This window comes from Telopea speciosissima, chromosome 11, assembly GCF_018873765.1.
Source record: "Telopea speciosissima isolate NSW1024214 ecotype Mountain lineage chromosome 11, Tspe_v1, whole genome shotgun sequence".
Lineage (NCBI taxonomy): Eukaryota > Viridiplantae > Streptophyta > Magnoliopsida > Proteales > Proteaceae > Telopea > Telopea speciosissima.
This window is the reverse complement of record NC_057926.1, coordinates 19,018,360-19,032,060: the sequence shown is the minus strand read 5'-3', so window position 1 is coordinate 19,032,060 and position 13,701 is coordinate 19,018,360. Positions and strand designations below refer to the sequence as shown.

The 13,701-nt window shown below is 40.9% G+C and overlaps 1 protein-coding gene across 1 annotated transcript in view; it reads right to left on the bottom strand.

The window, feature by feature from the left end:
- The window catches only part of LOC122646417 (proline--tRNA ligase, cytoplasmic), a 56,191-nt gene extending 43,204 nt beyond the window's left edge, over positions 1-12,987 (bottom strand). Inside the window, exons 1-5 of the mRNA XM_043839972.1 lie at positions 12,941-12,987; positions 12,652-12,717; positions 12,477-12,562; positions 12,196-12,288; positions 7,944-8,060 (exon numbers count right to left, since the gene is read on the bottom strand). Of these exons, the coding sequence (XP_043695907.1) occupies positions 7,944-8,060; positions 12,196-12,288; positions 12,477-12,562; positions 12,652-12,697 (342 nt within the window). The 5' untranslated portion in view covers positions 12,698-12,717; positions 12,941-12,987. The remainder of the gene's footprint in view (positions 1-7,943; positions 8,061-12,195; positions 12,289-12,476; positions 12,563-12,651; positions 12,718-12,940) is intronic.
- Between the last annotated feature and the right edge of the window lie 714 nt (positions 12,988-13,701).

Below are 13,701 nucleotides of genomic sequence, written 5' to 3'. Positions count from 1 at the left end.
CTCTACCAATCGTCCTCTTCGTCCGCAAATCCTGAAAAACACAAGAATCAAGAAAAATGTTATAGAACAGTTGTAGGCATTGGTAGGTTGGCTAACAGACAAGAGATTGAAAGGAAATTTAGGTAAATACAGGACAGAAGATAGGGACAAGGAAGAAGTGGGTTGAACAGTACCAGTGCCTCGGACAGTAGCACAGGAACCATCAGCTAAGGTGACACTCGAATGAGAAGGTTGTAAAGAGGAAAAGATACCTGAGATGCCAGACATATGATCTGAGGACCCTGAATCGATAATCCAAGGCCTAGAAGTTGAGAGACACACATTGGTATTACCTGTCTAAACAAAAGTAGCAATGGAAGAAATGTCCTGAGCAACCTTACCCTGGTTGTAGCAAGCATATTCCTCCTCTATCATAGTCAAAGTCACACGACGTTCCTCAACAGGTACAAGAGGGGCTGCAGGGTCAACACTGCCAATGTTAGCTATCTTGGACTATAGAGGTCTGCCATGTAGCTTCCAACAGAAACGCTGAATGTGGCCAAGTTTGCCACAATGATGACAAGTCCGTGAAGGACCAGATTTCTTAGACTTCTCAGATAAGTCATGGGTACCAACAGAAGGTGTAGCGGGGAGTTTAGTAGGCTGACGACCCCCACTACGGCTACTACTCACAAGAGCAGAACTATCACCAGAAGAGACTCTAGTTGTATCCCGAGACACACGAAGAACTCGAGAGGAAGTGTCTGCAAGAGATGGAACTATAACACCTCCAAGGATCTAAGACCGTACTGAGTCTAATTCAAGGCCCAAACTACCCAAGAAACCCATAACTGCTAGTTGCTCCCTCTATTGCTGCATCTGGGTAACATCAGAAGTAATGGGCAACAGAGCATTCAACTCCTCATACATCCTCTTGAAATCAGCAAAGTGTTGGGTCAAAGGTCGACCCTTCCTATCAACTCGATAAAACTCTTGAGAGAGTTCATAAATCCTGGAGAGATTGTTGTGTCCAGAATATAACCCAACCAGATAATCCCTAGATCCTTAACAGTGTCATTATGGGTCACAAGGTCTACAATGTTACTATTCATAAAATTTAGCATCTGACCCAATATACGAGCATCAGTAACTTCCCAAGTATCAGCATCCATGTTGGCAGGTTTCTTGCCAGTCAAGTGATGTTTCTCACCCCCTTCGTGTGAGAACCAAAGTCACAATCTTGTGCCATTGCTGAAAATTCTGACTTCCTTCGAGCTTCTTAGAGGTAAGAAAATTTGTTGAAATAGGCTGCTTACCCGATTGGGGAAAGCAGTCCTAGTTGGATTAGGATTAGTCCTAGTCATGTTAGGAGTAGTACTAGTCAGATTAAGTTCTTTTCTTTTATTTTATTTTTATTGTTTTGCCCTCAGCCGAGTCCTATTCTGGCATTCCTAGTTGTACTAGGAATTCCAAGTAGGACTAGGACTGAGGTGTTATTATTCCTATCTGTACTTTGATCAGATTTATTTCAAGTTAATATAAATAAAGGGGCTTGGGTGATCGATTCAATCACTCAAGCATTCAGTTCTAAGGGCTGTTAACATGGTATCAGAGCCAATTCTGATCTAAAGAGCAGCTTTCTCAGTTTTTTGTTTTTTATTTTTCACTTTCCCCTCCCCACGGTTTCTGGTTTTCTCTTCTCCACCACTCTCGGTTCCTCTCTCTCATTCAGGGCAGCAACTATGAGGTGATTTGATGAAGATTTAGATGCTGCCCTCAATCCTACCTCATTGAAGACTGAAGATTATTGGTATGACCTAATTCTGCCGGCAGATCTCCTTCATTCTTGAAGATCAAGTTCTTCCTACACTTAAGATTGATCTTTCCTTTTTTTTGGAGATTATTTTCTGCTATTATTGGTGCATACCTTCCCTATTTGAAGACTGCAGAATTGGATCAAGTATAATTCAGATCCAGACCTGCGAATTCTCCAAACATAAGTTTTTTACCTAATTTCTGATCAAATTAGGGTTTCTTATTGGCTCATCAGAAAGAGCTATTTTTTGGAGGACTTCTTCCCCACTACTTGAGGATCACTCGATCTATCTTTCAGCCTATTCAGACGGCTGAAATTGCTGCCACTTCAAAACCCATACTTCAGATCTGATTCAATTTTTTGAAGATTTGTTTTTTTCAATTTTGTGGATCGGTTTCTACCTGAACTATGGGTGATTCAGAGACAACTACTGCTACTTCTGAAGGGGATGGTCAAACTAGGAATGACTTCCTTCCCTATGCTGCTACCATCAAGCTTGATGGTACGAATTATTTAACTGGGTCGATTACTATCCTTGATCGCTATGGCGGTAGGGGATTCATCGCCATCTCATTGGCACCACCAAACAACCAATAAGAAGGTCGTGGCCGTACTAAATGGGCTGCCAATGATGCAATGGTAATGTCCTTTGTTCTGAACTCTATGACCACTGACCTCTCTAGTCAGTATCTTCTCCTTGACACTGCTAGACAAATATGAACAGCTGTCAAGGGCACTTATGGTCGTTCAGGTAGTGGTGCTCAGGTTTATGAAATCAGGAAGACACTCCAAACCACTACTCAGAAGGAGATGACTGTCACCAAATACTATGCTGCCCTCAAGTGCTTATGGCAGCAATTGGATCACTATGCTCGATTCCAGCCTACTACTACTACTGATATTACTGCCTACCACACCTATATAGACCAATTCCGTGTCTAAGATTTTCTGGCTGGCCTCAATGATGACTATGACCCTATTCGGGCGCAAGTCCTTAGACGGGTTCCTTTCCCCACTTTAGAGGAGACTTTTTCTTATGTTCACAGTGAAGAGACACGAAGGGCTGCCATGATGATTACTCCTAAAGTTGAGAGATCAGCCTTACAGACTGCTGGTCCCACTCCTGTTGCTTCTTTTGATAGTGTTGCCGCTTCCACTACTACTACCAAAGAGCTCGTTAAGTGTGAGTATTGTCACAAACCATATTATACTAAGGCTCAGTGTTGGAAATTACATGGGAAGCCAGCTGATTTTGAGGCCAAACGTGGTCGTGCTAAGTCTAAAAACAAAGCCAATCATACTAAAAGTATAGCTCCAACTCCCACTGCTGACATTGGTTTCTCCCAGGAAGAACTCCAGGCTTTGCATCGTATGTTGAACACATCAACTGCCTCTACTATGTCTGCTGCCAATTCAGGTTCCTTCTTTGCCCGTATAGGTATTTTGCTGGTCATTATGCATCAGTAGTATCCACTCCATGGATCATAGACTCCGGTGCTACTGATCACATTACAGGTTCTTCTAGCCTTTTTAATACATATTCTCCTGCCTCTGGAAAGGATAAAGTCAAAATTGTTGATGGGTCCCTCTCCTCCATCTCAGGGAAAGGACCCATTGGTTGTTCTCCTTCCCTTACACTGTCATCTGTGTTACATATTCCCAAATTTACAACTAACCTTCTTTCCATTAGCAGTATCACTAAATCCCTGAATTGTAAAGTGACCTTTTTTCCCACTCACTGTGTTTTTCAGGAACTGGACTCGGGGAAGACGATTGGATCGGGTAAAGTGCATGGCGGATTGTACCTGCTTAATGGCGATCCTACTCAGGCTTTACCTTCGACATCCTTCTCTTCTGATTTACATAAATGGCACTCTAGACTAGGCCATCCCCCCTTAGGTACTTTATCAAATTTATTTCCAGCATTAGTTAAAAACTGTAATAAGGAAGAATTTTTTTGTGAGCCTTGTGTCTTGGCTAAACAGACGCGTTCAACTTATCCTATTTCTAATAAAAGATCATCTTCCTTATTTCATATTGTTCATACTGATGTGTGGGGGCCTAGTAGGAAAACTTCCCTGATTGGCCATCGGTGGTATGTCACTTTCATTGACTGCTATTCTAGGTTCACTTGGGTATACTTTATGCACACAAAAAGTGAAGTTTTTTTATGTTTTCAACACTTTCATCAAATGATTAAGACCCAGTTTAATGCCACTCTTCAAATTTTGAGGAGTGACAATGGGAAAGAGTATATGGAAGGTCAGTTCCAAAAATACCTTGCTGCACATGGAATCCTCCATCAGACCAGCTGTGTCGACACTCCAGCCCAAAATGGTGTGGCTGAGAGAAAAAACCATCACCTCTTGGAGGTGGCTAGGGCCCTTATGTTTGCTCGCAATGTCCCTTCCCTTTATTAGGGGGATGCTGTCCTTACTGCAACCTATTTAATTAATAGGCTGCCCAGTCGGGTTCTTCTTTCAAAAGCCCCTATTGAGCTATTACTTGGCTCTTTTTCCTTTATAGTCCCACCTAAGGTGTTTGGCTGCGTTTGTTATGCTAAGGATACAAGGTCCCCTGGTAAACTTGACCCACGTAGCCTCCGCTGCATTTTCTTGGGTTACTCTGCTACCCAGAAGGGGTACAAATGTTACTACCCTCCATCCTGCAGAACTTTTGTCAGCATGGATGTTATCTTTCATGAAAATGTTCCATATTATGTGTCCCCACCTCTTCAGGGGGAGAGTGTTAGTGAAGATGTGCTGACTATTGACTCTCCACCTCCACTTCAGTCTGTTTACCATGAGTCTGAACCAGTTCGGCCTGCCCCTAGTACTCCCCTTGAGTCAGGGGGAGAGGTTCCTATACAAGGGGAGCCCATTTCTATTCAGGGGGAGCAATCTACCCCGGTCCAGAGGACTATTAGTGAATTTCAGAGGAGGATTGATGCTAGTAATGTGAAGACCGATGCAAGGAAACATAAGCAGGTTCAATCAACTGTTACTCCAGTACCCATCCAATTGCCGAACCCGGATCCAGAACCTGCCTCTCCACCTGGTACTGATCCTGACTTACCTATTGCTCTTTGCAAAGGTGTCAGAACTTGCACTCAGCATCCCATATCTCATGTTGTTTCTTATGATTCCCTTTCCCCGTCCTTTCGTGCTTTTGTTTCCTCTCTTTCTTCTGTTCATATTCCTAACAATTGGCAGGAAGCTTTATCAGACAGAAAGTGGAAGGCAGCTACGATGGAAGAAGTGGACGCCTTGAAGAAAATAACACATGGGAGCTTGTGGTTCTTCCACCTGGGAAGAAAACCGTTGGATGTAAATGGGTGTTTGTGGTGAAACAGAAGGTAGATAGCACTATGGATAGGTATAAGGCACGACTCGTGGCCAAGGGGTTCACTCAAACATACGGCATTGATTACCAGGAAACTTTTGCACCTGTTGCAAAGTTAAATACTGTTCGTGTGTTATTATCTTGTGCAGTCAACCTTGGATGGGATTTGCAGTAGCTAGATGTAAAAAATGCCTTCTTAAATGAAACACTGGATGACGAGGTGTATATGGACATTCCACCAGGGTTCTCTTGTGACAGAAACCAAGGAAAAGTATGTAGACTGAAGCATGCACTTTATGGGCTGAAGCAGTCACCTCGAGCATGGTTTGGCCGGTTCCACAAGGCCATGATTTCTGTGGGTCACACACTCTTTATAAAGAGGGTTGGTGAAAAACTCACTGTTCTTATAGTCTACGTTGATGATATAGTGGTTACTGGCAATGATGGTGATGAGATCAGACGGTTGAAGACCTTCCTTGGACCAGAATTTGAGATTAAAGATCTAGGAAAACTACGATACTTTCTTGGGATTGAAGTAGCCAGATCTTCTAAAGGCATTTTTCTCTCCCAAAGGAAGTATGTCCTAGACTTATTGGCTGAGACCGGGTTGCTAAGCTGTCATCCTTCAGATACTCCTATGGACCCTACTGTTCGACTCAAGGAGAAAGAGGGTGAGCCTGTTGATAAAGGCCAGTACCAAAGACTTGTAGGGAAGCTAATTTATCTTTCACACACGCATCCTGACATTGCTATCGCCGTGAGTACTGTGAGCCAGTTTATGCATGATCCCTACTCTTCTCATATGGAGGATGTTCTTCGTATCTTGCACTATTTGAAGTCAGCTCCTGGAAAAGGAATTCTTTTGTCTATGCATGGTCATCTACGGATAGAAGCATACACTGATGCTGATTGGGCTGGTTCTGCAGATCGGAAGTCTATTTCTGGGTATTGCTCCTTTATAGGTGGAAATCTTGTCACCTGCCGTAGCAAGAAGCAAAATGTGGTTGCTCGTTCTAGTGCCGAACCTGAGTTTCGAGCTATGGCACAAGGTATTTGTGAGTTACTATGGCTTAAAGGTTTGCTACAAGATCATGGTGTTCCTATTCGTCTTCCTATGATGCTGTACTGCGACAACAAGGCTGCCATCAGCATAGCACACAACCCAGTACAGCATGATCGTACCAAGAACGTTGAGGTGGATAGGCATTTCATCAAAGAGAAGTTAGAAGCTGGGCTGATTCATATTCCCTTTGTGACATCTGCGGATCAACTTGCTGATATCTTCACCAAGGGATTGTCTGGAAAATTGTTTCATCCCAATCTAGTCAAGTTGGGCATGATCGACATCTTTGCTCCAACTTGCGGGGGAGTGTTGAAATAGGCTGGTAAGCAGTCCTAGTTGGATTAGGATTAGTCCTACTAGTCCTAGCTGATTAGGATTAGTCCTAGTCATGTTAGTAGTAGTACTAGTCAGATTAAGTTCTTTTCTTTTATTTTTATTGTTTTGCCCTCAGCCGAGTCCTATTCTGGCATTCCTAGTTGTATTAGGAATTCCTAGTAGGACTAGGACTGAGGTGTTATTATTCCTATTTGTACTTTGATCAGATTTATTTCAAGTTAATATAAATAAAGGGGCTTGGGTGATCGATTCAATCACTCAAGCATTCAATTCTAAGGGCTGTTAACAGGATACAACCTCAGTCACAACCTTGGTATCCTTCGATGTCTCTCCTATAATCACCACCAAAGAGGAACACCAACCAAAAACAACAGTAAACCAGAATAGTCTTCAAGCAGTAGGAACAGCCCAATAGACTTCAAACAGTAGCCAGCTCAAGAGTCTTCAAACAGTAGGCAGTAGACAGCAAACCAGCAACTTAATAGGCATCAAACAGTAGCTCAACGCTAAAAAAAAGGTAACTCAGGAATCCAGACATAAAGACCCCAACACAGCAACAGAGTAACTCAGTAGCTCAATAAGAACAACTCGATAGCAGAACAGCAGTTCAAAAAATCCAGCAAACAGTCCAAAAAATCGATTCAAGAATCGATCCACACCAAGACTAATCCAGCAATACATTAGTCCTAAAACAAATGGATTACAGCAATGGAGAAGCACCTAGTCCAGAAATGCTTCCATTCAACTTGAAGTCAATGCAAAGAACATCCAACCTGATACAGAGTAGGAACCGAGGCTCCTAAACCATTGCAGCAATCCTTCGAACACCTTCAAGACATCGAAAATGGGGTAAACTACCCCTACAGCAAAGTAGATCCCTAGAGGGTCATCAAAACCTTTGAGAGTCTATCCCACCTTCTTCTTTTGGTTACAGAAATAAGAAAGGGACTGAGAGAGGAAGTGGAAGCAGGCCCTTTTGGATCGGATGTGCTCTGATACCATGTAAATAACAGAAAAGTAGAAGGGAAAGAAAGAAAGAAGAAAAAGAAAAGAGACAAGAGTGAGGGAAAAAGGCTGGTCTCTCTAATCAGTGAGAGACCAGAAAATATCCATTCATATAGAGGAACTTTCCAGGGGTAAAACAGGAACATAAAAAGGGCGAGGAAGCCCTCTCACCATTAGCGCCAGACTATCTGACGCTAATTCCGAGAGAGGCTATGCCTCTTTTGCCCTCCAGTACATACATCTAACAAAGCTGAAATATTTGCAACACCATAAAATGACTGAATCATTTACCTAGTTTGTAGAGAATGCTGAGTTTTAAGTTGTAAATCATGCATTTCCCTAGTTCGGAGAGAACAATTGTTTTCAGAGAGCAAATCATGCCAAAAGCAGTTAAATTTTTACCTCCGGAGCAAAACCTTCAATGTGATCCTTCTCTCGTTGTAAAACACCAGGAGATACAAATAGTGGGAAGTAGCAATTCTTAATTTTCATCTTCTTTATTTCAGCATCGAAGAAGTCCTGCACAATGAAAATATAAATTCAACATTGGAAAACATAAAATTAAAATTGAAAAATCAATCACACACACACAGACATAGCAATAGATGCCCCCATCAACACAAAGAGACACTTACCTCCCCAACTACCCAGCCACACATATTCAGTGTTTCATTGAATTTCAAAATATTGGTACAATGGTCTATTAAACTGAATGTTGATTTGTTGACAAAGGAAAATTATGCACTTGTCTCACTGGGCAAGGTGAGATGAAGCGCTAAGTTGGTGCCTGAATATCTGTCCAGTGAGTAACTTCTATCAGGCACATTTTGGCACCCGATTGGTCACTTGGGTTCAGGCAACAAGCACACCGGGTGAGTCTCTGATTGAATACTATAGGCGCTTATTTTTAAACATAAGTTGTTGCTGTTTTTACCCCCCATCGGCATTTAAATTACTGTCTTGCACCTTATGTCATATTCATCACATGATTACATAAAAGAACAAAAGAACCCTGAGCTTCAGAAAGGGCTGAAGAGCACAAAAGAACAGTAGCAGCTTATGACCAGCATGGTACAAAATTTCGCGATATATCGGCGATATATCGCGAAATTTCGGTAATTTCGGTAGGGCCGAGACGAGATGTGAAAGCGAAACTAAAAAAGACAAAATTTCGATGATATTTCGTAACATTTCGGGACATTTTGGCGATATACCGAAATATCGCCGAAATGTTACAAAACACCTCACGTGACTCATTAAACCATGGTTATAAATACCATATTTCGCCAGCTAACAGTCGAAATATCGACCGAGAGCTGGGCAGAAGCTGTTTTTGGCCAGCAACATTCGTTTCTTCTCCGAAACTATACCATGGTCCACATATGTCCTTCAAACAGAGAGCAATGGACGTCGACTCCAGCGAACCATGAGTGGGGTTGATCCAGGAAGGCACAACAACTATTATTAGCACTTGTGAGTTGTGACTTGTGAGTCTTGTGAGTCTTGTGAGTCTTCTCTTGTAACTTGTAACTTGTAAGTTGTGATTTCACTGATTTGTGAACTTGTGAGTTGTGACTTTGTGTATTGCCTATTAAAGTATTGACTATTGAGTCATTGACTATTATGGAGTTTATGAGAATATGATTTATGAATTATGTCTAATGAGTTTTAATTAGTTTGTTTAAATTTCTTTTGTCTTTAACAGCCTAATCAATGTGTATTTAACTATTTATATACATTAGGGTCGGCGGCCGTATACTGTCAATCAAGGGTGCAAGCCCAAAACACCACTTTGAGTTCATTTTTTTGCAATATGAAGGTTTAAATGTGTTTATTTAGCTTAAAGAAGGGTGTCCATGAAATATCAGGCCTAGATATGGCCAAAAACCCACCGAGATGGACTCCCGAAATATTGCAGAAAAAATGCAATATTTCGGTGAAATTTCGCCATATTTCGGATATTTCAGATATCTCGGTAGGCCCGAGATACCGATATATCGCGAAATTTAATACCTTGATGACCAGGGGAATGAAAGGAAAGAAGGATAAAGCTCCATGGTGACCCATTACAGCCATTTCATTTAGCCATGGGCTAACCTCTGTTCCAATGACCAGAGTAGCAAACCATCGGATTTACCATCACCTTTTCTTTTTCCTTGCACAAACCCCACAACCACCTCTAGTTGACACCCCATTAGTTATCATCTTCCACAAGGACAAAAGATCTTTGATTCAAAACAAAATTGGACCAAGATGTAATGATCCTCTGCAGCTGCAAAGGCTAACCATCAACACCAAACATGCCCACAAAATCTCTCAATGTCCACAGGGAAAATCACAGGACAATAACAAATGATAACTGATAAGCCAAACTCCATACTAAGATAGCACATATAACATCTCAAGGCTGATTTGAAAAACCTAACCTCTAACGCCTGTAAGAAGCTTTAGATTTCCAAATCAAAGTTCCATCTATGTAATCAGGCAAGGGGTCATAAAGAAATTCATAACATGACTAATTGAAAATTACCCTACCATTCTTCCATAATCCTCAATTTCAACTGACACATTCACAGGAGCACTTAATGGTCTCCAGCAAACTTGCAAAATCATTTATCTCCTAGTGCAGTAAATTTCTTCTGAAGACCTAGTTCCAATCCAATTTTCCATTACATACTTCCATGTACTGTTGCACAGAAATATTCTTGTACCACCACCAGATTCTAAAGCCTTGGAAATGCCAAAGCAAGTGCGACATCACCAACACAAACATCCACCAAAGACTTCACCCTGGAACCATTTCCCACATTATCGCAAATGAGAGAAAAGAAATGGTCCATATTCTTTACAATAAATATTCTTCCAAACTCCCATAGTACGGGGAATTCTAAAAGTTCTAGGGTTGATCAATACCATATTACACCCAATTGAACTTAGCAAAAAGAAAATATCTACACCCAACTTATAATCTTATGGGCCACCGGCTCAACACTGAATCTCCAATGCTAGTTAGCCAAAAGAGCTATATTCATTAGCATTACAAGTCTAATACCCAAACCAATAAATTTTTTAGGTCTGTATACCCCATTTCCACTTTACTGATGGAATTTTCTTCCTTTTCTCTTGGATCAACACCAATACCACAAAAGGTTTCCAACAATTTATCTATCTGCTTCAACACTGTTCCTGGGCCATTCGAGATAGCCAATGCATAAACCGAAATACTGCTTAAAGTACTTTTTAATAAGAGTTAAGGATAATTGGACATATATCTTTTCTTCCAACCCAATACTCTTTGTCTTCCTTATACCATTCTCCAATACTGGGATTCCAAATACTTGCCGTAGCTGGTTAGGCACCAGAAGGAACTCCCAAATACAAACAAAAGGTGTTTCTCCTAAGTCCTACCTTACAGCACAAATAGCTTCCCCCCAACCCCATCACTCCCTGGTCAGTATTGCCAAAATCGATCAAGGTACTCTTTCGCAAAGTAACCATCTACCCCTTAAAAGCTTCAAATAACCTCAAAGTAGCTCATAGGTGCAAGCACTTAGTTTTTTATGTAGATTGTCCTGCTATTGAACTTCTGAATGTTTCTGCCAATAATAAATTAGAAAGAGCAGATATCCTACTTAAGCAGAAATAATGTTGAGGGTAGGGGAACCAAGGGTTCAGTTCCTTGGTCATGAAAGGAAAAGATTTCAAGGGAAATGATATGGCTGTAAAGCAGAGACAGATTCCCATTTGTTTATCACAGAAAGCAACCAGATTCCGATTTGTTTTTCAAGAGAGCAACAAATCTTTCTTTCTGGGGACAACAGGCTCTAATATGTTCCCCCTATAATTTATCACCAAATAACAATCAAACAAATAGCAACTTCTGTTCTTCACCCAATTGGGAAAGCAGTTAAAATAGACTTTACATGTAGACTTCAAATAACCAGGATTGGATCAACTAGCTATGCTAAGACTTTGAACTGTTGAAAAGTGATATCCTGTTAATATTTAGACCATTATTCTCCAAATCACATGACAATCAAACATAAAAGCGGTCAAGATATATGTAAACTTTTATTCATGTTCAATTGTTCTGAATGCTCATGCCTTCCCTCGCCATTTTGTCAATTGTTTGGGTTACCAAAGGGAAATCAAGGGTCTGCTATTTTTTCTTTCTTTTTCCCCCTTGTCTTTATGATAAAAGGGCACACCCAGTGCACGAGGCTCCTGCCACTGCAGGAGTGCAGAGTCTGGGGAGGGTCATAATGAACGCAGCTTACCCCCACTTCACGGAGAGGCTGTTTCTCGCCCCTTTGCAACTCTCTAAAGATTTGGAACATGGAATTCCTTTAACATAAATAGGTATAAGTTAGAGTATACTAGATTCCTCAAGGAGTTTGGAGGCCCTAAACTGAGGATATTGGAAAAAAAAATCCCTTAAAGTCTCGTGCTCTTTTCTCTTTTTCCTTCTTGTTTTCTTGGGGGGAAGCTAGGTATTATGTTTTTTTTCCAGCAACACATACTTTATCGCAATAACTAATAAATAATTTTTTATTTCCAAATAAACTCCAAGGAAAAATATGACAAGTATGAAAAATTGAATCAGAACTTTTACATGATAACTGTAATAAAAAAATTTAGTCGACTTTGCACTTACATGCATGGCTTCCCAAATTGAAATACTCCACGGCCTTAGAATGTAACAACCACTAATGTCATAGTATTCAATTAATTCACTACTAACGACAACCTGTAAAAATGGAGTCAATAATTAATATAATTGGATACGAAATATAACTTTGTAACAAATAACAGTACCAACTTTTCTACCCCTCACATTTAAGAAAACAAAATTACAGAAATGAAAGCTACCAGCCTCCTCCCGCTCCCACCCCCACCCCCACCCCCACCCCCACCCCAAAAAGAAGTACTATATACCTCAGAATACCACTCCCCAAAATTCTCATCCTTCTTGTTAGAGAGACCAAGACCGGTCTCTTTTTTCACCTCCTTCTTTTTCCCTCCTGAAAAAGGTTAAAGATTACCATCAAAGTAACTGGAAAATGATAACTTCGAACTATCAGAACGGAACTTTAAGTGGTGGAAAACTCACCACTTTTTGCATTGGTATTAGGAGTCTTCTTGTCTTTGCTGGCCATATTCAATCAATTCCCTAAGACTTCAAAAGGTATAAATTCTGAATGAGAAGCAATAATAATTCATATATACAAATAAAAATATTACGATAAAGAAACGATAAGCATGGCATTTTCTATTCTCATTCCAACTTATATGGTGCAAGTAATACAAAAATACTAAATCTGTTATTGGTTGCTTGGTCATAGAGGGCACCTCTGTCCAGGAAACTTTTCTTTGTTACATTAGCACTTCAGAACCCCCACCCTATTTTTGGAACCAGAACCAAGACCCAGACAGTGAACCAGAAAGGAATCTGACCCAGTTAACAACCAGGTCTTCAAGAACATAGGGAATACAAACAACAACAATAACTCTGCCTTATCCCAATTAAATGGGGTCGGCTGCATGGATCCTAGTAGAAATAAAAAATTAAAAATAAGTACAAGAAGGAGAACACAGCAAAGATACAAACTCTAGGACATTGACCCAACTTAGCTACTAAACGCATCATATCTACACAAACATTCCGCTCTTGTCCACGAGAAAGGCTTGTAATATAACAATATTGTCCCACCAACTAAGTCCAACTAAAAGGGGATGGACACGTGGATTTTCGCTCTCCAATCAGCTCTGTTTGAAGTCATAGAGGGAGCGAGGGCTAAGCTAAACATGTCTTTCTTCACCACTCCTCCTATGGTTATCTTAGGCCTGCCTCTAGCTCTTTTGGTTCCCTCAATCTGAATCAGGTCACTCCTTAGAACTGGGGCATCTGAAGGCCTCCGTTGAACATGGCCATGCCACCTTAAGCGACTCTCTCTAAGTTTATCGTGAATCGGAGCTACTCCCCACCCAGCTCTAACATTGTCATTCCTTACTTTATCCTTTCTAGTATTTCCACACATCCATCTCAACATCCTCATCTCTGTGATGCCAAGTTTATTCATATAACACTTCTTCACTACCCAGCATTCAGCACCGTACATCATAGCTGGTCTAATTACAGTCCTATAAAATTTTCCTTTTA